This window comes from Phoenix dactylifera, chromosome 2, assembly GCF_051530095.1.
Source record: "Phoenix dactylifera cultivar Ajwa chromosome 2, Ajwa_hap1_PhDact_Kaust_v1.1, whole genome shotgun sequence".
Lineage (NCBI taxonomy): Eukaryota > Viridiplantae > Streptophyta > Magnoliopsida > Arecales > Arecaceae > Phoenix > Phoenix dactylifera.
In genome coordinates, this window is record NC_143191.1 from 39,951,752 (window position 1) to 39,979,054 (window position 27,303).

Below are 27,303 nucleotides of genomic sequence, written 5' to 3' on the forward strand. Positions count from 1 at the left end.
CACTGTTATATTTGTGTAAAATAGAACGGGCCAGGCTTTACAAAGATTACACGTAAATGTACCAAAAATATATATTTTTCATTAATATCAAAGGCTTTACAAAGATTACAAAGGCTCCATCATCAATCCCTATGACGCCATCGTCGACGCGTGTACTGCTGTACGTCCGAATGAGAGGGTCCTGGATCCGAATGAGAGGGTGCTGTACTCGGGCCAGGCTCATCACCCAGAAGTACCTGATGCATCTGAGAAATAGCATCATATAGGTGCCCGGCACCTAGTGACGTAGCCTCTGAGGGACCCATCCGTACAATGTCGGTACTGATACCGAGTGCAGCTGCATTACGCCGCCGGTGCATGTCAGCATCATCATGACCTCCCCTAGCTCCAGAATGAGTACTCGAGCGCAGATGAGGAGGCTGAACTGCAACGTGCGTGATACGGAGATACCACTCCATGTATCCCGGTACGCTGTCTGATGGCCGGGTAACTGGGTGGCTCCTGCTCGCCTGGCTCAGCACGTGGTCCTCCCACCGCTCCCAAAGCTGATCCATATAGGAGTAATGTATCCGGTACGAGCCTGCTGTGGAACCTCTGTTGGCTCGCGTAGGGGCTAGTGGCGCTCGAGGGATGGTCTGAATACGACCAAACTGTCTAAGAACCCTTTCTGGATGATAGGGTTCTACGATATCAAGGCACTTGATGGAGCCACTAAAAAATGCGACGGGTATATATGGGCGATCTCCCCGAAGCCGATGATGGGGATCCCAAATAACCTGTAAAACAAAAGGTCCATTTCAGTTTTATACTATATCGCATATTAAATGTACTGACAAACATAAGCAAATGGTAATATGATACGTACCTCATCGATGCTCAAAAGGTCCAATGACTCACGTAGAACCACTAAATGGTCCATCGTGGTACGGGATGGAGTACCGGGCATCCAGCGGTGCACGCGGGGACTGGCATCAGTATACTCGAGCGACGGGTGAGGACTGAGTGCTGGAAAATGCTCATAAATCCATGCCTGCAGAAGCGTCATATAACCACTGATCTGTCTCACTGATGACCTCGACGCAATCCCCAACTGCCGATACAAATATGCTAAGGCAGCTGTACCCCAGGCATATGTGCTCACCCTATCCAGATCCCGTAGTAAACACAGATACGCTATAGGCACCCTGGTCCCACTCTTATCAGCAAAGAGTGTGCAGCCTAACAAAAATAACAAATAGGCTCGTGCTGCACACTCTATCCTCTGCTGCCTGTCTCTATCAGATACAGAGTGAAACTGAGTCCTCAGCCACTCCATCCTCACAGACTGACCGCGCGATGACAGTACCTCCTGACGCGCGTCTCCAGCTGACACCCCCAACAACTCCACAAGTAGCTCCTCAGCATCCCGATCACTCATCCTCTCAGGAGAAACTGATACTGAGGAACCTGCGACAGGAATCCCTAAAATGGCGGATACATCATCCAACGTGATAGTGATCTCGCCAAATGGTATATGGAAGGTGTTCGTCTCGGGCTGCCATCTCTCTACGAAGCCCGAAATCAGAATCTTATCGATGAATCGATAAGAGCACTGTACTAACTCTACGAGGCCCGACTGCCTCAATAGTGCTCTGAACCTGGTATTTGGTTGGTTTGAAGACCACCACTTCCATTCACCAACCTTGGCAGTATGGTTCATGCACTTTAGTGGAGCTCGTTCCTGTAATATAAATGTATAATTACTACTACTTTATAAAACATCAATAAACAAAATATAATGCTATAACAAATAAACAATACCTGTTGCCTCCAGATGGAAGCTGCTATATGCGTCCTGAAACTGATCAGGACGGACTCATCCTCTGGACCTCCTGGACATGGTCCAACGGACTCATCGTCTTCGCCCCTAGCGGGCATATCATCATGCTCTGACTCAGGAGAGTCCGATGGCATATGAGCAGGCTCGGGAGAAGCAATCCTAGCACGACGTCTCCTAGCTGACGCCGTAGGTCTAACTCTGGCGGGACGGGGATCCATGTCTGAAAATATAGAAATTCAATGTTAGGCTATATCAAAGAAAATAATTCAATTGCATACATAAATGTTCGGCACAAAATTCAGCACGGCACGCACCAGAACCCTTCTGTTCGGCTGCACAGTGCCGAACAGAAGGCTTCTGTTCGGCTGCACAGAGCCGAACAGAAGGCTTCTGTTCGGCTGCTCAGAGCCGGACAGAACCATTCTGTTCGGCACTGTGCAGCCGAACAGAAGGCTTCTGTTCGGCACCGTGCAGCCGAACAGAAGGCTTCTGTTCGGTTGAGTGTTGCCGAACAGAGGGCTTCTGTTCGGCACTGTTCAGCCGAACAGAACCCTTCTGTTCGGCGATCCAGTGCCGAACGGAGCACTGGAGGCGGGGGGGCGGGGAGCTACCTCGACGTGGTCGTGGAGGCGCCGGCGAGGTGCTCGTTGCTCGGGAGATGGCCGGGGAGGTGGTTCCGGGAGAATGCCGGCGACGAGAGGGAGAAGGGGAGAATGCCGGCGACGAGAGGGAGAAGGGGGAACGGGGGGGTTTTGGGCGAGGGAGAAGGGGGAGACGGAGGGGGTTTGGCCGCCGGCGAGGTGCTTGAGGTGCTTGAGGCGAAGTTTTTTGGGCGGAAGGAAGAAGCCGGCTGGAGTGGAGTTTTGGAGGGGAAGAGCGGGGTTGGGGGGGGGGGGGTTTGGGGGGTGTAGAGAGCAATTTAGGTGAGGGGGTGGGGAGGGTGAAGGGTAATTTAGGATTTTTTATTTTTTTAGGGGTGTCCTTAGCAAATGGGGGGGTGTAGAGAGTATTTAATTTTTTTTTAATTTTTGGGGGGTGTCCTGAGCAATCGGGGGGGTGTATTTAGAACTACACCCATCGCCCCGTCGCGTCTAATTTTCCTTCGGACCAACTTACCCTCTATGTCTTTTTTTTTTTTTTAATTAATCAATTAATCAAGAAGCATTGGAAAGCAAATGTTTGGATCACTTATTATTCGAGATCGTTTGGCCAAATTCGCGTGTCATTCTGAGTTCTTAGTTAAGGATTCTGAGTTGTGTTGCTGTTTGATAACGACCAACTTGATGTGTGTTAGTTTAAATATTTTTAAAATTTAAATAAATTTTAAATTTTTTTTCCCATCCTTTTCTTATAGCGGATGAATTTTCTGTATTCAGTTGTGAAATAAATTTTGAGAATATAAAAAAAATTATCCGGGAACCTTAAAAACAGGATGGGTTTACTTGAGGATAAAGATGTATTGGTGTTTGGTTGGAGGAATACATGAAAGAGGATAAAGGGAATAGATAAAGTGCATTTAACACACTAAATTTTATAATAATTTGAATTTTATCATAAGGAAAAATTGCTTTATATTTTTTTTTTTTTTTTTTGCATATACAGAAAATGGATAGAAAAAATAAATGCTATTAGGCAAGATGAGTTTTTGCCCTACCCCTGAACTAAGCTTATCAGAGCATAGTAACAGAGTAGACTCATGACATATGTGAAAGATATCCCCTGGGGCAGTGTATAGGGATGTCGTAAGGCTATCCCACTTGCCTCAAATGTTGTGTGGCAAAATAAGTAGGAAAAATAAGATAATATCGTCTAATTATTCTCCAACCAAGCACTATCAAAAATCAAATTTTTATTTTATTTTATTTTATTTTAAATGTTGAGGATTCTAAGTCACAACTTCTCCAAGCCAAGCGAAGCATTTGGCGACCACTAATTTATCGTTCAACAAAATGTCTGGCGAATTGATCGGATATCATGATCTACGGATCTCATCCCATGCATCTCTATAATCGGTGTATTTTCATGGGAGAAACAAAGAGGATGTTAGCTGTATATTAGCGGTATATGAGCTGTATATACGAGCTGTATATGAGCTGTGCATAGCCACTTTCAACTATAAAAGACGGGCTATGGTATTGTTTGTAAGTGAATAAAAAGAATACATCCTTCTACGACTCTCTCTCTCTCTCTCTCCTCTCCTTCTACATATGGCAAATGTACATGTCATTCAAAAGTGGGGAATTCCATTGCTGCATCTTGCAATTGCTATTGCAACAATAACATGTGGATAGTCCTTGCTGTCTGAATTTCTTGTTGCTCGGCCGTTCTTTTGGCCAGCGGATTTCTCTTCATGGTGATTATGTTAGATTTTGCATACATTCATCGGCGGCTGCAGGCTGTTTATACTACAGTAGAGAGGGGATTAAAAAATATATATGAATTAGTTGATAATCCTCAATTGTATAAGCGAATGGGATGACTTGCATCTTGCCGCGGTTCTACAAGCTGGATCAAGAAAACATTGTCTTTATGAATCATGGTGCGAGGTTTTAAATCTCATAGAACAGCGGCATTTTAAATCATCCTGCTCCATTCGGGTGGCCATCCTGATGCCTAGAATGATTTATTAGTTACAAAGAAAATTTTTTAAAAAAAAAGAAAAAAAAGAGAGAGGAGAGCACGTATGAACTGAGGGATGATTTCTCAGCTCTCGATCAGCATCCACAGTTCTGCATCACACAACATCAGTTGTTCGCTTGGAGTTTTGGATGATTTGAGATCCATATGGTTGGTGATTAAACGACGAATTCATGCAAAGGAAGTAGAACTTTAGCACGAATCCATATGGACTACATGGGTAGTTCTATATACACCCCCCCTATTGCTCAGGACACCCCCCAAAAACCAAAAAAAAAATACCCAAACTAACCTTTAGTGTAATTACCATATTGCCCTTGAAATTTTCTCATACACCCTCCTTCCTCCTCCTCCGTTTCGTTTTGAAAAGAAAAAAAAAAACACCCCTCAAACCCCCCTTAAACCCCTCCTCCCCCGTTCCCCCTTCTCCCTCTCGTCGCCGGCATTCTCCCGATCTCCGACCACCTCGCCGGCTTCTCTCGGAACCACCTCGCCGGCTTCTCCCGAATTTTTTTTTTTTCACGGTTCGTGCTCCGTTCGGCACTGGATCGCCGAACAAAAGGCTTCTGTTCGGCTGAACAGTGCCGAACAGAAGCCTTCTGTTCGGCAACCCTCAACCGAACAGATCTGTTCGGCTGCACAGTGCCGAACAGAAGGCTTCTGTCCGGCACTGTTCAGCCGAATAGAAGCCTTTTGTTCGGCGATCCAGTGCCGAACGGAGCACGAACCGTGAAAAAAAAAAATTTCGGGAGAAGCCGGCGAGGTGGTTCCGGGAGAAGCCGGCGAGGTGGTCGGAGATCGGGAGAATGCCGGCGACGAGAGGGAGAAGGGGGAACGGGGGGGTTTTGGGCGTTGGCGAGGTGTTTTGGAGGGGAAGAGCGCGGGGGGGGGGGGGGGGGGGGGGTTTGGGGGTGTAGAGAGCAATTTAGGTGAGGGGGTGGGGAGGGTGGGGGGTAATTTAGGAATTTTTAATTTTTAGGGGTGTCCTTAGCAAATGGGGGGTGTAGAGAGTATTTAATTTTTTTTTAATTTTTGGGGGGTGTCCTGAGCAACAGGGGGGGTGTATATAGAACCACCCGGACTACATCCACTCCGCGTGCGCATCGCGAATCAAAAAAGCAAAATACAAAAGGGGCCCATGACTCTTTTCTCCCTTCTCCCTCCCGAGTGGTCTCTATGCTTTGTTAATCATGGGAAAAACTTGGAAGGAGGGGTTTCGAAGCGGTCCAAGCCAGTAAAACACGGAAGAAAAGGTTTCCGAGCAGTCGGAGGCTCTGTGCTCATGCTCTGCTCATCGTAAGAAAAACATGGAAGGAGGAGGAGCCCATAAACGGAGCTTCTTTTCCCCTCCTTCCTGGTGATGATGTCGATGCATGAGCGGCACAAAAAAAAAAAAGAAAAAGGAGCAAGTTCTTTCTAACTAGGACGGCTGTATCGGCATGTGACCTGATCAGGATGAAGACGGAAATGAGGTTTGGAATCTTGCACCCATTCCAAGCACGATGATTTAATTGAACTAGGATAGAACGATTGAAATGGCCACAATCCCACCGAGGCTTCAATCCTTCCCATAATGAGAGACAAGATGTCATGATTGCCAAATCAAAGGGTGGGGCGCATTTTCTTCCCGATGCAGTGCAATTTATCAGGCATGATTGCATTATGTTTCATCCTATTCATTCCTTACCTAAACCTCTATTTTCTTCGCTTAAAGCAATTCATGTAACTTTGTTTCAGCTAACACAAAATTAAATCAAAATGTACAAAATCTCACAAAAGATTACGTCAAGGGTGTATCTAACCCCTAGGGAGAGAGATAAAGCTATATTAAAAAATAGGGCTAAAATTAAATTAGATATTTATCCATCGGATACTAGTATATTCATATTTATATTTATTTTGTTTGGTAAATAAAAATATAGATATGGATATTAAGCGGATGCAAAACTTTATATCCATATCAGATATTCGAAAAAAGCCGTAAATAAATATAAATATGTATATAAATCAGATAATTAAACATTATAATTATAGAATCAAAAATATTACTAAATGAATGATAAATTAAGATAATAATATGTTAATTCAGTCATATATTCTTCTTAAAAGTTCATAAGTATTATATGAAATTATATAAGGTTAGAAATAAAAAATCAATAATATCAATCAAGGAGTTGCCTATTCTCATCCCTATTTATTTTTCTTTGTCGATTATGGATGTGGACGTGAATATTAATTCAATGCTCAAATTTATATTCATATCCAAATAGGTTAGGATACTAATGAATTAAAATAGATATTATCCAATGTACTTTGACCCCTACCCCTGTTAAAAAGCTGAGAGATAGGCAGAGGTTAGAATCCCGTGGAATATTCTATCGTGCTTAAGCTATCCTTGCTTTATGTTCTTAGTATATTTTTGACATGTTCAGAAAAGGCCTCGTATAAAAATCATGGAATGCCCACACCCGTTATGTGCATAGTTTGAATAATCCAACCATTTGGTCAAGTTCAAAAGGACGATGTAATCATGGATCAGGCACCTCTGAAAAATTCACAGTAGCCATTAGTTTCAACAGACGATGCAGACAACGGACTAGGGTGCCATCTAAGAATTTCAACGAGCACATCAGGTGAGCGAAATAAAAGCACAAATTACCAAAATCAAAATGCAATTTGAAAATCCTCCCACTTTGGATAAATTACTATGACAAACTAATGGAATAGAATATTGCTTACCATAATATTTGCCCTAACATGGAGCAAGCCTTATTAGCAGTGATCAGTTCCTCAACTATCAGATGCATATTCTGGGCCTTGCTGTGCTGCTGTTCTTTGACAATGTTTCTTACCAAGTTTAATATCTTCAACTCTCTTGGCCTCAGTTACTGGTACATCCGTAAGGATGAATGAAGAGGAGGGGTGGATGTGTGTGCGAGAGTTGGGGGGAGGATTGTGAGTTTACAACTAAAAACCCGTTTTGTCATTTTCCCCTTCTAAATCATGCTCTACCCTTCACTTGGCCAAGTGATATGCAACTCTGAACTTTAGACACAGCATTTGACACTTTATCCTATCAATTTACAGCAGTGTATACTTGAAGCTACTTGGAAATCTATCATCCAACTCCAAAAATCCCATCCATTTACAACAGCTGCTGGCATTCTTTCAACGTTCAACAAAATCTCCGCCTCTGAATCAAGAGAACCAATGTTAAGCATCAGGTTCTACCAAAAAAGAAATGAGAAACAACAATCTTGCAGGAATTTTAAACAGCCGATTCCAATTTGACAAATACACTTGCTGAGACTACAGGCTAAAAAGAGTGGAGAAGGTCATGGCCTTCATGGAAGGAAAACAGAAATTCTTCAGTTTGTAACAGGTTTAGAGCCTCGCAGAGAGCCAGAGTGGTAGAGACCATGATCCATGAGGGGACTGACTCCAAGGAAAACAGAGGTATCACTTAAAAGGCTTGAAGCAATTGAAATGCTTACTGGGCTATATTCTCAGAGTGCAACAAAGATTCCAGAAAAGAAAAAACTAGAGCACTTTAGATAGTTAAAGATGTGGTGGCACTACTTTGAACAGGATGGTATGGATGTCATCACTCAAAAATTGAACATTTAGAAGAGGTGCATAACAGGAATTAACAACTTTGCTTGGTCACACAAGAAATATGCCTATTAGAAATTCAACATCATCGCAGATAGCGGAATATTTTTGGTGGTTGAGAAGCAGAAATATAGTACTAATTAGTAACACACCCCCTCAAGGATTTTAGGAACCACAGACCAAAATGGAGCCATTAGGTTGTGGAACAAAAGGCATCTCACTTTCAATAAAGCAAGATATACATGACGAAGCAGATGTCATATTCTATAGAAACTTACCCGAAGGTTTGACTCCTGCACAGCTTCTAATGAGTCGGCAATTTCCAGTTGCTTCATCAATGTGGCCTGTAAAACCTGAAACAGGCAAGAAAAGTGAAACTCACAGTCATGATGTGGAATCTGAAACCATAAACCTCTCGCAGAAAGAAAGAGGATGGCCAAAATGCCACTATGTATTAAAGAAAAGCGGCATGACATAATTTGCCGGGTTATTGAAGAACTCTTTTTTCTCAAACATCTGACCAGATAAGGTTCCGAACTGATCTGTAAAATGTAATTATGCACATGAAATGTTTTACCATTTAAAAAAGGAAATTGTGTATATTGGCCTTGGGGTGCATACCTTTGCAAATCATTTGTGTAAATTGCTAAAATATAACTACAGATGTATATTTTTTCCTCCAATTGTAAAGGAAGTGTACATCAAAACTAACAAATCTAATAAAGAACTTTGAACTAAGTTGAAATTCAGGTGTATGATATAAAAAAGAGGTACTATGTCAATGATTAATTCATTACTAGAAAAAGAAGAAAATATCATGAATGATGTCCTAGTGTATGGTTTAAAAGAAAGTACTATATCCAGAGACTGGGAAACTAAAATGTGTTAAACCGAGCTTACTTTTTTGGTCCTCTCAAGGTCACACTCAACTGACTTTATTCTGTCCCAAGATTCCAGAAGCACATGCTCTTTGTCTAAAGGAATCTCTGAAGGCTTGCTGCTTAGCTCATCGAACATTATCTCAAGCCTCTGAAGGCGCTCTAAACAAGGACTGAGATGTTCTTCAATAGTTTCCATAGCTGGATGGTTGTTGGCAGTGGGATCCAGTATATCCGAAGGATGGTTGTTTCCCAATCGTCTCTCTTCTCTCCTACCTAAAATACAAAAGCAGGATAGAAGTCCAACAAGAAACGTTATGATTATTCTTGCGACATATTGGAAAATTCCTTCCTCTGAATCCTCCTTTGTGGTAACGCAGCTCTCACTGGTCAAATTATCTGAAAACAACAAATGCCAACTAAGATTTCTGATCACAAATACACAGTAAAAAGATCATTGCAGCAATAAAAAACTATAAGAAAGAATATATTTGAATGGATAGACATATTGATCGAGTTTTTTAATAATCTATGCCCAACATAAAAATCACATTTTGCAGCCCTCCAATCTATATAAACCATTCAATCTAATTTCAGAAAAGTGAGAACACTGTTAACACAAAGGAAAACTGTTGACTCTGAAAATAAGCAACTTTACGGTTTTTTTATATTGGATGGATCAGTCATTGCCTATACATAGAAATGACAAGGGATTTGGATAGTAGGTTCTTTATACCCAATAATCAATTCTAAATTTCTTTGACTGTGAAATCCAAATTCGAGTAATAGATGAGTTTCTTCAGCTACCAAAAATGAAAGACATTTTATAGCCACACAATGCATACACACAAATAGGGCAAAGATATGGATTCAGCCAACTCAAGATTCTTATCCTTGAGAACATACCATCAGTGCATTAACAAAGACATGAGTGCCAATTAGTGATATTTGATTATGCCAGCAAACTCTAGTCAAGATTCTTATCCTTAGGATATCACATCAACCTACCATCAGTAGATTAAAAAGGACCAAGTATGGAGATTAACATGGACTTTGAAGAGTTAACCTTATTCATGAAATGATTTGACAAATATTCTTCCGAGGTAGTCAAAGAATGGCATCAGGAAACCACATCAATGCCTATGTAAACAACATTAAGAATGAAGCATCACATGCCAGGGTGGCAGGCCTCACTAGGCAAAGTTTTATTGGATTATAGTAACTACTAGATCTGTCAAATTGTGTGTTCTCACAGCTTCGGGTTTTCAGCTGTTAATGAAACAGACCCAAAATTTAAAGGCCCTCATTTTAAAGAACTTTAAGTGCACTAAAGCATCCGTACCTGGTGAACTTGATGTTGCACTACCATTGGACAGCCTCCCTTGATCTTTAAGCTCTAAACATGCTTTATCAGACACTGGTCCTCTTCTACCACAATCCACAGCTTTGTCGACCACAACAAAATGGTCATCGCAACTGTAGTAAGCTGTCAAATCTCTTGCCCTGACCTGCATAAATGAAAATTGCAAAAAAATAAAAGGAACAGTAACGGACATTAAAAATTAGCAAAAAGTATCATCATCCCTAAAAAAATATTGTGAGGATAGTCCTGTGCTTTTAATTATTGTACCAACAGCTCATTACAAACATTTTTGATGAAGGTATTAGAGTAGAATGTACTGGAAATGGTGATTAACATTCATTGCCTCATCTCATCAAAACCACTTAGAGGACTCCTGTAGTGGATCGGAAGACAAACTTTGATAAAAGAAGTGAAAGACAGACCAAATCATGATTGTTAATCACCAGCAAACATGCGAAGGATGAAAAATGCATGACTTCTAAGAACACAAGGTACTCATTTCCTTTAGGAGTACAATATTACACAATGAGGTGTAGGGGTTTAAGCTAAAGGTCTTCCATTAAAAAAGCGCTTCGTGCATGCCCCACTTTAATGGGCGCATTTAGACACACATTTAGACTAAAACTATTAAAATTAACAAGTATTTCTCAAGAAGTTCTTTCTCTCCAAGAATAAGAACAAGTAGCCTTCCCACTAATTGCTCAACAATATTCCTTATGTAGAAGATTGTTATAATGGTGATTCCTAGCAAGTATAAGTCCCTCTCCCATGATACGAACTCATCGACATATCTATAGAATGAAGAGAAAAATTGTCCTCATCTTTAAACACCCTTGACCATTGAATGTTCCTGTTTCCCGTAAGTCACTGTCAATTATTCAGGGAGAAGTTTATGTAGGGAGAGGAAATCACAGAACAAGGATCACATGCAGCTACGAAGCATTTATAGCATAAAATAGCATAAAATTAATTAGTTAGTATTTTATGAAATTAAATAGACAAAAATGACAAATCAAACTTGAATTTCTCCACAAAAATGGTAATGATCAAAGATGTTTGAGGGAAGAGATTGCCAAAAGCATTTAGAAAGAGGGGCAGTTGCAAGGAGGATTACAGGTTGGGTGTAACACAACCATATATAAAATTATATGCACATATTCTGATCTTTTTTATAAGTTAAATCGGTAGCATTGCTATTACAATTGTCTGCCATCCATCAGAAGGGCATTGAGAGAGTCCTGCTCCAGCATCAAAGGCAGTAAAAGTCATATTCTATTGGTTGTGCAGGAATTATAGTATGTGCCTTCATTTCAAAAACCAAATAATGCAACCAACAATGAAGTTGCAAATGAGTAAAATTTTCAAGAAAGAAAACTCACTTCCTCACAAACCGGAGGCAAATGAATATATTCAGCCAACCCAGTTGCAATAGGAGAGCCAAGATCATCAAAATCCGATCCAGATTCAGCTGTTGATATATCGCTGCTTCTTCCCTGTCATTCGGAAAAAAATAATTTTTTGAATAATAAGATGGAAATGTGACACCACTAGGGTCTGAATCCTATACCTTCCCCAAATGACAAGGCCTTAGGAGGGAGGTGCTAACCAGCTGAGCTAACAGAAATGTAATTTGACTTTATGTTGTAGATGCATTTGAGAAAAAGGAGTTTATGGGCATATCTATTAAATGAAACCGAAGCAAGCATTGATATATCCAAAATCTTGCCTTCAGAGGAGGTGGCTTTGTTAAGTAGCCACCTAGCAGTTCTCCATGCAATACTCGTCTAGCATGCCTTGACGAAGTCGTTCGAGCATTACGCACAAGCTACAAAATGTGGGGAAAAATGGTAAGAATTTTATATATTCCTTTCATTTTCTTGGTAGATCAATGCATCCCAAAGTGATAAGAGCAAAAGGACAACCAATCACTTTCAACCTAAAAATATGTCATCTTTCACCACAGAACAAATTGAAAGGGCTAGTGTTCCTTCTAAATACGTTCATTCGTACCCAAACATCCTAACTGATTAGTTTCTTTGACTAAGATTCTCTCTCTAAAATCCTATTATATTCATTGATATTCTCAAAAAGTATAACCTTTCTGTTCTCCCCTTCTCTACCTACATGATAACTAGACCACTTGAGAAAACTGCATCTGATGAGATGCGAAAAAGATGATATGAGAAAAATGTGCGCAATACTGTGTGCTGTTTGATAAACTAATTTATCACCCTGATCAAATAAACATAGATAACCATAAATGGCCCATGGAAACGCCTCTACTGGGTTTCTAGATGTCAGAAACAACATTTTTGCCCAATGCAGTATAGTTGGTGACATGCAGCATTGTGAAAATTGGCCCTTTTTGCACTCTTTTCTGAGGCTAGCAAAGCAAAGTGAACAGATAAGCATGGTAAATGGTATATATGCTTGGGATGGAAAGGAAACGAAAAGAAAGAAAAAACAATCAGCTCATGCTATGTTTAAGGAAGGATAAGTTCCAAGGAAAGAGTGGTCAGCGCCTTTCTTACTTGATGGAACTTGACTTAGCGGAAAGAATTTATCATCCAGTTGGACGATATTAGTAGTTCTCCAGTTTCTTAACAAAATATTTTACCTTCATAATGTTAGGATCCTTCCATGGTCCGTTATTAGACTTAAGACACCCCCCCTCAGCAAGGCATGTGCAAGAGCCACCCAAGAAGTCTGGCAGTTGGCTGAAATAAGAGGAAAGCCAGATAAGACTAACCACAAGAAAAAAGAAATGGATAAACAAAAAGTGATATGCAGATAAAGTTGAACATTATAACCTTGCATCGATAGCTTCTAGTAGTCTATGCTGAAATTTTGATCCCAATACCTGAATGTAGAAACCTTACATGTACCCATCAGGCAATGTTGGACAAACCAGTAAAATATCATTCAGATGTAATGGTCCTTACATGTATCTTTGCAGTAGTTTTGGGGTCAAGAAAACCCTTCACTGTGTTCCAGAGCAGCTTAAAGCCGGAACCAGCATTAACAATGAACATTTGATGTAGAGTCTGCATACAAAAACATGTGTAGGAGTCTCTTCATATCCAGATGGTTGAATAAGATAAGTAAACATTATTGAATGTTGATTGAATACCTCAGGATAGTAATCACCATCTATTTTCTGCATTGTTAGCAGGAGTTCTCTTGCAGTCTTGCTAAAATTTTTCAGACCCTGCACAACAATAGAATGCAAAACTTAATTGCATAATGCTTCTTGGAAGCCAGAACAAGTAACCCTGACCTCCAAACTAGGAAAAATCCATTATAAAATTCTAACTGAGCAAAACACCATTTTGCTTTCGAAACCGCAATTAAGAGAAAATGAAAAGAATGCTAGAGACACTGACATACCACACCATGCACATCCAATATCGTAGTTGTCGAATCAACGTGTCTCTTGGCTGCAATTGAACATGCAGGAAACTTTTCATGAAAAGCTCTCTCAAATTCCTGTACATGATACTTTATGTAGCGATCTACTGTGGTGATGTACATAAGCTTATTTGGCTCAACTTTTCCTATCCTTTCTATATATACAGGTCTTCCCTCTTTGTCAACTCCATGGTAACCCTGAGGATAGCAGCGCAGGACTTCCTCCAGCTCTTCAAACTCAAAATCCTGCATCCAATAATATTTGTATGTTGCTTGATGTTAGAATTCGATTATGCACCTCCATCAACGGAGAAAAACAATAATTTTTAACTTATGGCTCCTAAGAACCACTGAAACAAAAAAAATGTTTATTATTTGGAAATGTCAAACAAAAATCCTGAACAAGTTGACCATGGTAAAGAAGATAGTTAGGTAACTAGAAAACAGAAATGATCAAATTAAAACTAATAGAAACCATTATAAGAAAAAAAAACAGGATATTTGCATGAAACTGTGAGTTAATAATGTCGCGTATAAGAAAACAGAATAACATGAAATGTTGTTGCTTAATGTTGTGGCTTCCACAATGCTTCTAGAGCTTTCACACTATCAATGAAAACAACACCTATGGATATTCTGAATCAGTTTCAAGAAAAGCCACCTTAAGTGGTAATGTGTAGATTTAAATCATCTAAGTTCTGAACAGAACATACATCTCATGTATCTGCAGATTTTTTTAAGGTCCACAACAACGGTTAAGCGAGGTGCATGCAGCAAGGGGCATTTTTTGGTCATTCTTTGAAACCGAAACCTAAAGAAAGTCCAGAGTCTAACATTCTTTAATGCATGGAAGAGTGTTGAATAGCATGATAAGGTGGCCTCACCTCCAATATGGTATCTGTTCCAAATTCTTTTCTCCACTGAAGCATCTCAGCCCACATCTGAATAGTTTTGTCAAAGTCAAACTTCCTAGCTTTCAAAAATCTGCAGTAAATGAATCAATTGATAGGTAATGAGATCAACCAAACAGTGGAGTAAGAATTATATATGTTCTTCCACTTGGGATAATTAAGTGGACATTGAACTCCAATTGAATCAAGATGGTTAGAGTTCACTCTATATTATCAGATTTTTAAAAGGAGAAGCTAATACATAGTTGAATAGCATATCTTAAAGCAGAACTTTGCATGTTATTGACATCTTCGACCAACCTGAGCAGCATGTGGTAATCATCATGCCTATCAGGCAACAAATTTCTAGAAATAAGTTCTTGTCGGAATGCATAGACTGCACACTCTTCTTCTGCATCTCTTATATCCTCAATGGAAACCGAAGAAGCCCTGTAATCAACTTTCCTTTTCCCCCGTTTCTTAAGAGAATGGGTTAATCTGCTTGAAGCATGCCATGCCTTTTTCTTTAGCGACCCTATTGATAATCTTCTTCTTTCATCTTCTGAATTCTCCACATCTGATCTCCTTTCCTTTCTCTCATCATAAGCAAGCACTCCTTCAAGACCTTCTACATGGTAAAGTGAAACCAAGTGACGCTCATCAAAAAATTCCAAGTACTAATGATATTTATGCTTTTGTTTGATCACTGCTTTTTTGAAAGAAGGCAGTGGTTTAATTATATAGCCTTACCCTTACCTGACATTTCTCCAAGCAAAAGTCAGAACTCTAACAGACCTCTGTTCTGAAGATAGAATCTGCAATGAATGCCGAGCAAACAAGAACCCATGGTGAACCACCTAACACAATCTGTCTATCTAATGTTGTTGGAAGAAGGGGAACGGAAAACACAAGCAGCATATTAAAAAAAAGGAAACTTACATCAATAAAGGTATATGGAGTACCACAAAATATACGTATAAGGACATTGAAAGATGGAAATCTTTCATAATTGTCTGTAATGCTAGAAACAATGGGAGAAAAAGCATTATTACTTATTAGTATTCTGAATAACCTGCCATTCCTGAATTTTATCATTTTTTACGAATCCTAACTTTTTTTTTTTGATTTAACAGCTTAAAGCGCAAAACCTTCTCACTGGTCAGATACCTAAATCTCAGTGTTTAAAGACTTAAAAACAAAGAGATATAAAAATGGAAAAGCACCTCACAAGAACTCCTACATCCAGTAGCGTAAACAACGAAAGATCTACTGAAAAAGGAGGTTCGGAACCTCCTTTTTCACCTTGCTCAGATCCACAAAGCAATTGCATTCAAGAAACCAATAACGTAATCAATCTCAATAGAAATATCCAACAAAGCCGCATTAAATCTCCTTAATCCCGTCTAAACTCCTTTAAACCATCGATTAAATCCGTCCAAGACCATCCGAAATCAAGATAACCACATCATATCCCGTTTTCTTGACCCGAAACACGAAAACGTCATAAAAAAACAGATTTTCTTTAAAAGAACGCCAAGCACCCTGGATCTGGAGCTAAATACAAAAAGCATACCAATTGAATACCTTTAAACCAATCTGAGATTCTGAAATCAAGAAAACCATCAACAATCCGAATTTCTTGATCCAAATCATTAAAAAAAAAACTACGATCCAAAATCTGTTAGACACGGCGAAAAATATCAAGAAAAAAAGTAATAAAAAAGAAACACCATAGGCGCGGAATCCAGAGCACAATCCAGGTGCAGCAAACGATCGATCACCCGTATTTACCTCTTCGATACCCTAATTGGAGACCAAGAGTTCGAAAATCCCGCGACGACGAAGAGAACCTCTGATCCTCCTACGAGAATCCTAACGATTTTTTTTTCCGGATCGGAGTTTGAAGAGAAACAGGAAGGGGGTTGGGGGAACGGGATCGGTTCTTCTTCGGCCGCCGCCTGCCTCTCTTCTTCGCCGTCTTTGCCGTTCGCTCCCTGGCTTTCGTGGTGGGGGGAGAAGAGAAGGTTCGGAGACTCGAGAACTAATACGACTCCTCTCTCCCTCTCTCTCTCGCTTTCGCTTTCTCTTTTTGTTGGGTGTGGTGTCTCTGCCTCAGACCATCCTTCCTTATATACGTGTCAGTTTCTGTTGGCGGAGGGACCAAAAAAATAAACTAAAGAAAAAGTTTCGGGCCCGGAAGTCGCTTTCGGCTGGATCAAGGGTGGACCAAGGAAGAAGGAAGGACATCATCGCCGGATCTAGGATGAGTAGGTTCCGGCGTGGTGAATACTTCATTTTAAAATCCGTGCACAGGTGGGGCATTTAGCTTTCTTTTCTTCACGTGGTTTATCTTCCCGGTCTGTTAGGTTATTACTCTTTTACAGCCTGTTAAATATTTTTAGCTTGTACACTCGGAAAGTTCGAGAGGTTGGCGTGAAATTAGGTTTCGTTTGCCTGGTTATTTCCTCTTTTACTTTTACTATAGTAGGAAGTCCTACAATTTTGCCTGCATTTTTTTTTTTTAATCATATCTATAGCTTACATCATGCGGGGAATCATGCATGCATCATGGATGAGTTGACCCATGGGTGTCTTCATTGAATTAGTCAGCTAGGGTGTGGTTCAAAAGAACGGTCAACATTGAATTATATAGTAATCGCTTTAAAATCTATGCAGATAGGTGAATGAAAATTTTTTGCTAAACACGTTCCAATGAAATGATCAATATTGCAAAAGTAGAACGATTGTTATTTCGTATGAAAGATACAACCCGAACCCTGCAACTTATGTGCACACTCTGTGGCATGTCAATTGTAAGGATTTTTTTTGTGATTTTTGTTTGCGTGTGTTCAAGTGAGGTACGGATGCTATCAAATAAGGGCGACTGATCCATGAGTTACCAAAATATCAAGTCCTTGCCCTTTTTCTCTTAACCTTGCTAGTTTCTGAATTATTGTAATTCCTGTTCCCAGAGCCAAGTTGGTTGCTGCTAGGGCAAGGTTCAAGCACTTTTTATAAAGAGAAAAGAGATGGAAGCTAACATGGTCTGGAGGGAGGACAGACTCTGTCTTTGACCTGTCTAAGGACCAAAGGTAAAGATCCATCACGCCATTCTCTTTTTTAGCAGGTTTGGGGTCTCATACAGCTGTGGATGTTTTATACTTGAGAGTGAGAAATCAACGTGCTGATGGATTGGCAACAAGACTTTACCAAAAGTGAAACAATGTGGCGGATTGAATCATTTTTTATAAGGATTAGTGATTCGGGTGAATGTCTAGTTATTGTGAGATTGTTAATTTTTTTGAAGAGCGTAACAGTCTAAGACCTCATCTAAAAAGATTAGGTAAAATATATTATTTGAATTCTTTGACTTTATATAAGTATTCAAGATCTATCTATTACATAGCTGATATACAGCTAAACACATACATGCAAAAATTCTTACATGCGCTTCCCATTTAAATCCTAGCGCCGTCAAAGGTTAAGGATCTAAATCCAGTCGCATCTTGCATATACAACAAATTCAATAAACAATCATGATTAATCCATGGTTAACCCAAATCGATCAGTGCTGCACTTTTTCTCTAGTTCATATAGGCTATAGACTAAGCTTGCTCTGATACAATTTATAATAATTTAGGACCTCGCTGCAAGGTATTATTTATTTGCTATGATATATTTATTACACAGTCAATATAAAACTAAATATATGTTCGAACGGATTCTACAAAAAGGGTTTTGCCCAACTCGCTTTATTTTCCCACCCACCCGCCTGTCCCTACTTAATTCCCCCCTCAACACATACATACACACATTTTTTTTTAAAAAAAAAAAATCTTTGGACTTCTTAGAAGCGTCAAATTAAGCTTGCAACATATAAAATATCTTGTATGTTGAACTAGGTTATAATTAATCATTACAATGTTCGATGTGCAATTTCTATAACCCAGGATTCCAAATAAATTATGCTGAAAAATAGTGCACAATGAGCGAGTATTTCGTCTAAAAACATCTATAAAGGGATGAACAAAAATTTCACAAATCATAGCTTTTTTTAATCGAGTGATGACATCCCCTTACAATTTGGACCACATCTTTGTTCAGGAAAGGTAGTTTCATGGCATAGCACTAGTCCTACCAATTTGCTTGAGATAAATGATCATACATCATCGATGACTTGTTCGAGCAGCGAATGCACGCCTACTTATTTTGAAGGAGCCAAGTTGAAGGAACAGTGCATGAAAAAGTAGCAACTTAGGGATAACGTGCAACGCACGTGCTGTACGGCCCACATAAGTGGGAAGGAGTAATTTATAATTGCGGGTGCCGTGATCTCACTTGACGGTGTGATTTAATTTGGGCGGTCCATTTCAGGTGCAGCCAAGAGAACAGCCGTTGGACGGTGCCTTTTCGCCGGCGCTGCGGCCTAGAGGACGTTTGTAGGTTCGTTATAAAAACATCGGGCAAAGTAGGTTGACCACGTGGAGATCAGGGAGTGCCCCTTATCAACGTGGCGAGTTCTGAGCCACCTAATGTCTTCGGAGGAGACTCACTTTTTTTTTTTTTTAGGAGGGCGCCCTTAGTTAATGAGAGGTCAAAATGTACCGTTAGAAATCAATATTAATTTAAAATTTGGCCTTTTTAAGTAATATTGGCCCTAGTAAGTAGTAGTGCTTTTTCCAAATCATAGGACCCGATAAGACGACCTCTGTAGTGCTTTGATGTTCCAACCGAATTGGGATAGCGGTCTTCGCCACGCGCGGCAGGTGCTGCGGGCTAGCTTGATCATCTTGGAGGGCGATTTCGCTACAGTTATTAGGTGGATCCGACAGGAACCGAGTGGTGAGAGCACAGATCATCCTCTGATCCGGGACATCAGGATGATGGTGAGGGATGGCGCAGCCTTTCAGGCCACGCATGTATTCAGAGAGGCCAACGGGGCGGCCGACTGGGTGGCTGCATACGCGGCCCACCACTCAGGATACGCTCTGTGGGCAGGAGAGAGGGAGCTGCCATTGGCACTACGCGAGATTGTGTATTTTGACTTTCTTGGATGTATTCGGACACGTGTTGCCTAAAGAATCCGTTAAAGCAAAAAAAAAAAAAAAAAAAAAAAAGAGGGGATAGCGGGGGATGGTTGTTAGGTTGGGAAGTTGCTTATGTTCATCATCACTATGCTGTCCAATAAAACTATATTGACTCCATTGGAAAAAAAAATCTAAATATATTTTATATTTTCATAAAATTCATGTTCATTACCTTGGTTGATCTAAAAATTTATCTTTTTTTGGAAAAATAAGATCAACCATCGAGCAAAACCAAAGACTGAAAAATACATAATATATTTCAAAATAGTTATTGATCTAAAGCTGATGTATAAAGTTTGATGCGAGATTCTCGATGATATATAAACTAGCAGGTTATTTATAAACTAGTCGAAGTAACTATATGCATTGGTATAACATAAACCTATGCATCTAATAAGCAATCCTTCTCTCTCTTTTTCTCTATTTTTTGTGCCAGCTTACTTTTCAAACTTGAACAACTGGCCTCAATAACTAGATCCGTTTCGGGATCTTAGAATGGATATCCCTTCGTGGATGGACATGGTAGTTAGTGTCATTGAAAGCAATAGCATGTTCTTCCGGTTATCTTTGACATGTTGGAAAGGGCAAGAAGTCTTTTACTTGTTCAAGAGAACGCATAACAATTGTTTTCACTGCATATATGGAAGTGGTAGAAAAAAAAGAAGCAACAATAGAAGAAGCCATTCGTTGCGAATGAGACCACCATGATTATAAGAGGCTACGGATCATGATGCCGGTGTTCAGGATATGATGTCCATTGTATAATTTAGTAGAGTAATGGGTTAATAAAATGGCGGTAACAATCGAAAAAAAAAGAATAGCAGCATGAATAGTGCAGTAGTAGGTATTAGAACACTAAGATAATGATTCGGCAGCATGGGATGGGGTAAACCACAATGAGATAAACACATGAATCGCTTTCGAAAGCTGATGTTCCATTATGGCCTCCACTATCTAAAACCATAATTCCCTCAATAAAGTTAAGATCATAGTGTAATGAAAAAATTATTATTGCATCATTAGTACTTATTGTATAATGAAGAATAGTGGAGAGAGATATATAGCAGGCTTCTAACATGTTTGGTAATATTATTCTGCACAAAATAGAATGATATTTTTAAATTGCATGGATATTACAATTTTAAAAAAAATATATGAACAAAGCAGCGAAAAAGTTTAAATTATGTTCGAGTCAATAAATTAGTGGATTAAAAAGATGGAAGGCCGTTACTATGTAAATAATAAATCACAATGAAAGCATATCAAATTATGAAATTAAACTAAATTTGATCTTCATAGATATTAAAATTATTTTCATTTCTTTTGGCACGTTGCAATTTAGTCCAACCGAATGGAGAAGTTGAGGAAGGCCAATTACATTGTTGTCCATGAATGATGCACCACAATCTACAAACTTGAAAGAACAATAGAGATGCTAAATTTGGGGATAAGGTGTATGCTAAATTTCAAGACAAGACAAGATAACATGGGATAAGTTCCTACTCGATAAATTATTTTCCATACCATGATTATATTGTACCACTGCATAATTGATATAATACTATCAATCATTCTATTAAAAGACAAGAAACCATTCTAGCTATGGTTATCTTTTACTAATTAATAGATTATTTTTTTATAAATGTGGGATAAAATAGGGGAATAACCCTAGTTTTATGGCATCTTAAATGTCATGGATATATTCATAATTGGCATGCCGTGCGCAAGAGAACGGTGCAAGATGCACTTATGATATCCAACCTCGAAACTTAGATTATTGTTTTGATTTATTTTATGTTTTTTTTTTCTGGGAACAAGGATTAATTAATTAACTTTTCGTGTCCGTTATTTCGTTTCCAAACTAAATCCAGCAGATGGATTTGACAAGACGTCGTGCCGTTACGTACCGACGGCACCGACAACTACCGTCGAGATTCCAACGGTGGCAGACCGTCCGACAGGATGACGTGACATCGCAAGAGTTAGATTGACTCCGTACGAGAATCTGGTTGTGTGGGAGGAACACCTTTTGAGAATTTTAGCGCGGCAAGGAATAAGTTTTTTTTAATAAAAAAATGGTCAGAGAAAGCTAAAGGCTTGCCCTTGCAAGCGAAAGCTCTCTGCGCAAACTCATGAACACCTCTCTATACCAAATTTTTTTTTAAAAAAAATGAACACCTCTTCCCATCCAAATCGTTGTGATGTAAGAATAAAGATGGAAAACTCCCATCAAGGAAGGACTAATTATGATTCATGTTGCATTTAGGCTCGTTGAAGAAAAATAAATCACCCCGAAACACGTAAGTGCATCACCAGCACGTGACCTGGAGGCATCCGACCCGAACGCGTCCGACTTCAAGATGCCCAACTGGAGGCCCGACATCAGGGCTCCCGACCTGGCGCCCGGCCAGGCGCTCAACTCCGAGACACCCGACCCGAGCACCCGACCTCAGCATCCTTGACCTCAGAAGTTTGACCTCACTATCCACCCGCTGCGGTCACATCCTTCTGCAGCTCGACCGGGAACCATGCCCTGCAACAATTAAGGCGTATGGCCTCCGCAGGTCTCCGGCTCACTCAACAATTAATGCGCATGGCCTCCGCTGATCTCCGGCTCACTCAACAATCAATGTGCATGCTATCTACGGATCTCAAGCTCTCCACGGCAAGCAGTTGGCCCACTCAGCTACATCCGATCAGCCACGACAACTGGCTCCGGCCTAATCTTCCACGGCAATGCATTAATTCACATGATCGTGAATTAATTCACACGATCATGCTCAATCATGACGGTAACCTGTTCGCCCCATCACATCGCAGGTAATCTTGTACCCCTCTATAAAAGGAAAACCCCTCCCTCTTAGAGCGGGTCCGGACTCTGAAACTCCAGAAAATACTTTCTCCCTCTCTACACATTAGCCCCTCTTGACTTAAGCATCGGAGGCCGGCGCCGGAAACTCCGGCCACCGGCTTTTTGCAGGTCTCCTGGAGGACGCCGCCCGCCGACGGACCGACACCCACCATCTCATACCGGAGCTCCACCTTCTCAGCCACTGGTCGCCCCCGAGTCCAATTTCCAGCAACAGTTGGCGCTAGAGGAAGGACCAGAGTTGTGGTCATAAAGTTGAGGAGCAAAGGAGCCTCCAATGCCTCCCGACGTCCCCCACCAAGCCCTGGGCACTCTGTACAAAACTCACCATCAAGACCTCCGGCGGATCCAGTCCCCCAAATCCAGCCGGAACAGTTCAATACCCTGGTGCAACAAGTTCAAGCCTTGGCCGCAGCCGTCCAAGGCCTGCAACGCGCGGAGGCCCCACTTATGCCGCCTCCACAGGCCCAGGTCCAGCTAGTGCTTCCTCCAGACGAATCGGCGCCCCAGGGCCAGAATCTCCATTACTCCTCGAGAGCCAACAATGAAGAATGGTGCTGCTACCAAGGCTCATTCCAAGCGTCTCCCCGGAGAGAACTGCCAGGGAGGAGCATAGACAGAAGGCTGCAGCGCTCGGAAGCTGAGTCAGCCCCGGACCAACACGAGCTGGAGCAGACTACTGTGGCAATCCCCAGGGTGGGGAACTCGACAGGAAGGTCGAGAAGCTCGAGCGCCGGATTGAAGCGCTCCACAGTAGGAAGGCAAGGCGCGAGGGCGACTTTGAGTTCACCACTAAGTCCCCCTTTTCTCGCCAGATCGAGGACGAACCAGTCCCACCGAGGTTCAAAATGTCCCAGGTGGAGCCCTACAATGGAACTGCCAACCCCCTCGACCATTTGAAAAGTTACCAAGCCCTCATGGCATTGCAGGGATCCTCGGAAGTTGTGCTCTGCAAAGCCTTCCTAGCAACTCTTCGGGGAACGGCTCGGCTCTGGTTCTCCGGACTGAAGCTGAGCACGGTATCCTCTTTCGAGTAGCTCGGCAGGCAGTTCACCACCAGCTTTACTGCCAGCCGACTTCAGCGGCGAGCATCGGATTCCCTCCTCGACATCAAACAAAAGGAGGGAGAGTCCCTCAAAGATTACCTCGACCGCTTTACTGCTGCAACCTGGGAGGTCCGCGAGCTCGACCAGTCGATAGCCATGTCGGCACTGAAGATCGGGGCTCGATCCTACAAGTTCCTCTTCTCCATTGAAAAGAGCTTCCCCGCCGACTTCACTGAAATGCTGGCCCGAGCTCGGAAGTATGCGAAGGCCGAAGAGGCTATCGCCTCCAGGTAGGGCACGACCGAGCAGGCCTCAAAGAAGCAGAAGAAATGCCGTGAGGAGCGCAGCCGCCCGAGAAGCCGGTCTCCCCGCCGAGATAAGAACCTGTCTCGGCTAAGGAGTCCACCTCGACAGCGGGGACAGCTTCGACCAAGGTCCCCGCCTTGACCGTGGTCTCCGCCGCGGCCACGAATGCCCTCGGGAAAGTACGAGAACTACACTCCCCTCAATGTTCCCCGGGCAGAGATCCTAATGGAGATAGAAGGTCGAGACTACTTCCGACCTCCACCCCCGATGCGGGATATAGGAGCTCGGCGCAATCCTAAAAAGTATTGCCGCTTCCACCGGGATCATGGCCACGATACAGAGGATTGCTTCCAGCTCCGAGATGAGATCGAGGCACTCATCCGCCGCGGAGTACTCAACCGGTTTGTGCGGAACCGGCGCGAGGAAAGGAGGCCAGTGGAAAATGCCGCACTGCCCGAAGATCCAAATGACAATAGGCCTATCGCGGGCACCATCAACACTATCGGAGGAGGAAGCTCAGTTGAAGAACAAACTGGGGGAAGGACCCCTCCGAAGCGTCCGCGCACCTCCGAAGCCATTTCATTCTCGGACAAGGACTTGGAAGGGGTTGAGACTCCTCATAATGACGCTGTGGTCATCTCCATGATTGTAAATAAATTTAATGTAAAGCGCGTCCTAGTTGATAATGGAAGCTCGGCAAATATTTTGTACTATGATGCCTACCAAAAAATAGGGATGACGGAAAGCCAGCTTCGGAGAATGAATGTTCCACTGGTCAGATTCATCGGAGATTCGGTCCCGATTGAGGGCGAGGTCAGCCTTCTTGTCACAGTCGGGCTCGTCCCCCGAGAAAGTACTGTGAGGATGGATTTTCTTGTGGTCCATCTATCTTCAGCCTACAACGCTATTCTTGGACAACCAGGGCTCAACGCCCTTCGTGCTGTGGTCTCGACCTATCACCTGCTCATGCGGTTCCCCACCGTCCAAGGAGTAGGCGAAGTTCGTGGGGACCAGTCAATAGGTAAGCGGCGCTATATGGTGACTCACAAAGCAAAGCAACCGGCTAAGGCGCCAACCCAAACATCAGATCAAATGCTGCCCATCGAAATATTGGAAGTGCAGGACGACCCCCGGAAGGAACGGGTAGAACCTGGTGAGCTTCTTACCCAAATTCCCTTAAAAGAAAACTGCCCAGAGCTAACTGTGCAGGTCAGCTCCGGCCTGAGCTCCCGTGAAAGAGACCACCTGATCGAGTTCCTCTGGTCCAATATGGACGTCTTCGCCTGGTCGCCCGCCGACATGCCGGGGATAGACCCCGAGGTCATGGTTCACCGACTCCAGGTGAAACCGACCTGCAAACTTGTGCGACAGAAAAAACGGGTCTCCGCCCTGAAACGACAACGAGCAGCAGCCGAGGAAGTGGACAAACTTCTCGACGCCGGCTTCATCCGGAAGGTCTCCTATCCAGACTAGCTCGCCAACGTGGTCCTCGTGAAGAAAGCTAACGGAAAGTGGTGCATATGCGTGGACTACACTGACTTGAACAAGGTCTGCCCAAAGGACAGCTTTTCTCTCCCCAGCATCGAGCAACTCATTGACTCCACCTCAGGACATCAGTTGCTGACCTTCATGGACGCCTTCTCGGGATACAATTAAATCCGAATGTCGCCAGAAGACAAGAAGAAGACGACATTCATCACCAACAAGGGCATTTATTGTTACAAAGTGATGCCGTTCAGGTTGAAGAATGCCGGAGCAACATATCAAAGTCTCGTCAGCCAGATCTTCAAAAATCAAATAGGCCGAAACATGGAGATCTATGTGGACGACATGCTGGTGAAGAGCCAAACAGCAAACCACCATGTAGCTGACCTCAATGAGGCATTCTCCACACCCAGGAAGTATCGAATGAAGCTCAACCCTGCCAAGTGTGCATTCGGAGTCACCTCGGATAAATTTCTTAGCTTCGTAGTAACCCAGCGTGGAATCAAAGCGAATCCTGAGAAGATCCGAGCGCTGCAAGAGACGGTGCCGTCAAAAACGGTCAAGGAGGTACAGCGGCTCACTGGGCGGGTCGCAGCCCTGGGAAGATTTGTTTCTAGGTCGGCCGAGCGGTGCCTCCTATTCTTCAAAATCCTCAAGCGGCCAAAGAACTTCCTGTGGTCGGAGGAATGTCAGCAAGCTTTTGAAGAGCTCAGGCATCTTCTTGTTTCCCCTCCATTACTCACAAAACCCCAGCAGGGCGAGCTCCTCTATTTGTACCTGGCTGTTTCCCCGGTTGCGGTCAGCTCGGTCCTGGTCCGAGAAGAGAACAAGCTTCAAAGACCAGTGTATTATGTCAGCTGGATCCTGAGGAATGCTGAGACCCGATATTCCAAACTGGAGAAAACAATCTTTGCCCTAGTCATCTCGGCTCGGAGGCTCCGGCCCTACTTCTAGGCCCACACCGTGGTCATACTGACCGACCAACCTATGAAGCAAATTCTGCAACGGTCAGATCGCACCGGGAGGATCGCAAAGTGGGCAGTCTAGCTCGAGGAGTTCGACCTTGAATACCGTCCGAGACCGGCGATCAAAGCCCAAGCGCTCGCTGATTTCATCGTGGAGTGCACTTTGCCGGACGATCCTGAGCTCCCACTAATGCCAGCGGAGGAGACCCCGAGGTAGCGGAGCAGGTCTTATCCTTACTAGCCCAGATGGGGTAGTCGTGGAGCAGGCTCTACGCTTCGAGTTTTTCGCCTCGAACAATGAAGCAGAGTACGAGGCACTCATTGTCAGGCTCAAATTAGCAAAAGAGCTGAAGGTGAAGGACCTGAAGGTCTTCAGCGACTTCTAACTGGTCGCGAGCCAGATTTTAGGAGACTTTGGAGCAAGAGAGCCGTCGATGCAGAGATATCTCCAAAAGGTGCGAGACCTCGCGTCCATCTTGGGCTCCTTCAACATCCAGTACATTCCCAGGGCAGAGAACCTAAGGGCAGACTACTTGTCGAAGCTGGCGACTTCCCGCATAAGCGAGCTTTCTAAAGCAACAGTGCTCGAGTACCTCCCGACGCCCAGCATAGAGGAGCCCGAGCCAACCCTCTGCATCGACACCGAGCCAAGCTGGATGGACGAGCTCGTCAGCTAAAAAATTAGGGTTTGAACTTATGTTCTCTGGATGGAGGGGGTGACCGGGATACTGCAAAATGAAGCCCTCCCCAATGATGAGCTCGAGGCCCGCCAAATCAGGCATCTGGCCTCCCGATACATATTATATGAAGCAAGCTTCACTGAAAATCTTTTACCTCTCCCCTCCTTAAATGCCTCCGCCTGTCAGAGGCGGACTATGCTATGCGAGAGGTTCATGAAGGGATATACGGAAACCACTTGGGAGGCCGAGCACTGGCCC

At 42.6% G+C, this 27,303-nt stretch overlaps 1 protein-coding gene across 4 annotated transcripts; it reads right to left on the reverse strand.

The window, feature by feature from the left end:
- Nucleotides 1–7,131: 7,131 nt before the first annotated feature.
- Nucleotides 7,132–16,713, reverse strand: LOC103710648 (phosphatidylinositol/phosphatidylcholine transfer protein SFH13-like). 4 transcript variants are annotated; one of them, XM_008796471.5, is made up of 15 exons: nucleotides 16,399–16,713; nucleotides 15,364–15,422; nucleotides 14,929–15,232; nucleotides 14,602–14,701; nucleotides 13,697–13,963; nucleotides 13,440–13,517; nucleotides 13,252–13,353; nucleotides 13,120–13,169; nucleotides 12,927–13,026; nucleotides 12,036–12,134; nucleotides 11,689–11,802; nucleotides 10,289–10,454; nucleotides 8,969–9,345; nucleotides 8,347–8,421; nucleotides 7,132–7,649 (listed from the first exon to the last, which is right to left on the reverse strand). In XM_008796471.5, the coding sequence occupies exons 2-15, from the start codon at nucleotides 15,368–15,370 to the stop codon at nucleotides 7,632–7,634; spliced, it is 1,857 nt and encodes a 618-aa protein (XP_008794693.2). In that variant the 5' UTR covers nucleotides 15,371–15,422; nucleotides 16,399–16,713; the 3' UTR covers nucleotides 7,132–7,631. The 4 variants fall into 4 exon arrangements, with proteins under 4 accessions (XP_008794693.2, XP_008794692.2, XP_008794691.2 ...); XM_008796470.5 differs by having other exon boundaries at nucleotides 14,929–15,235; XM_008796469.5 differs by having other exon boundaries at nucleotides 15,358–15,422; nucleotides 16,399–16,710.
- Between the last annotated feature and the right edge of the window lie 10,590 nt (nucleotides 16,714–27,303).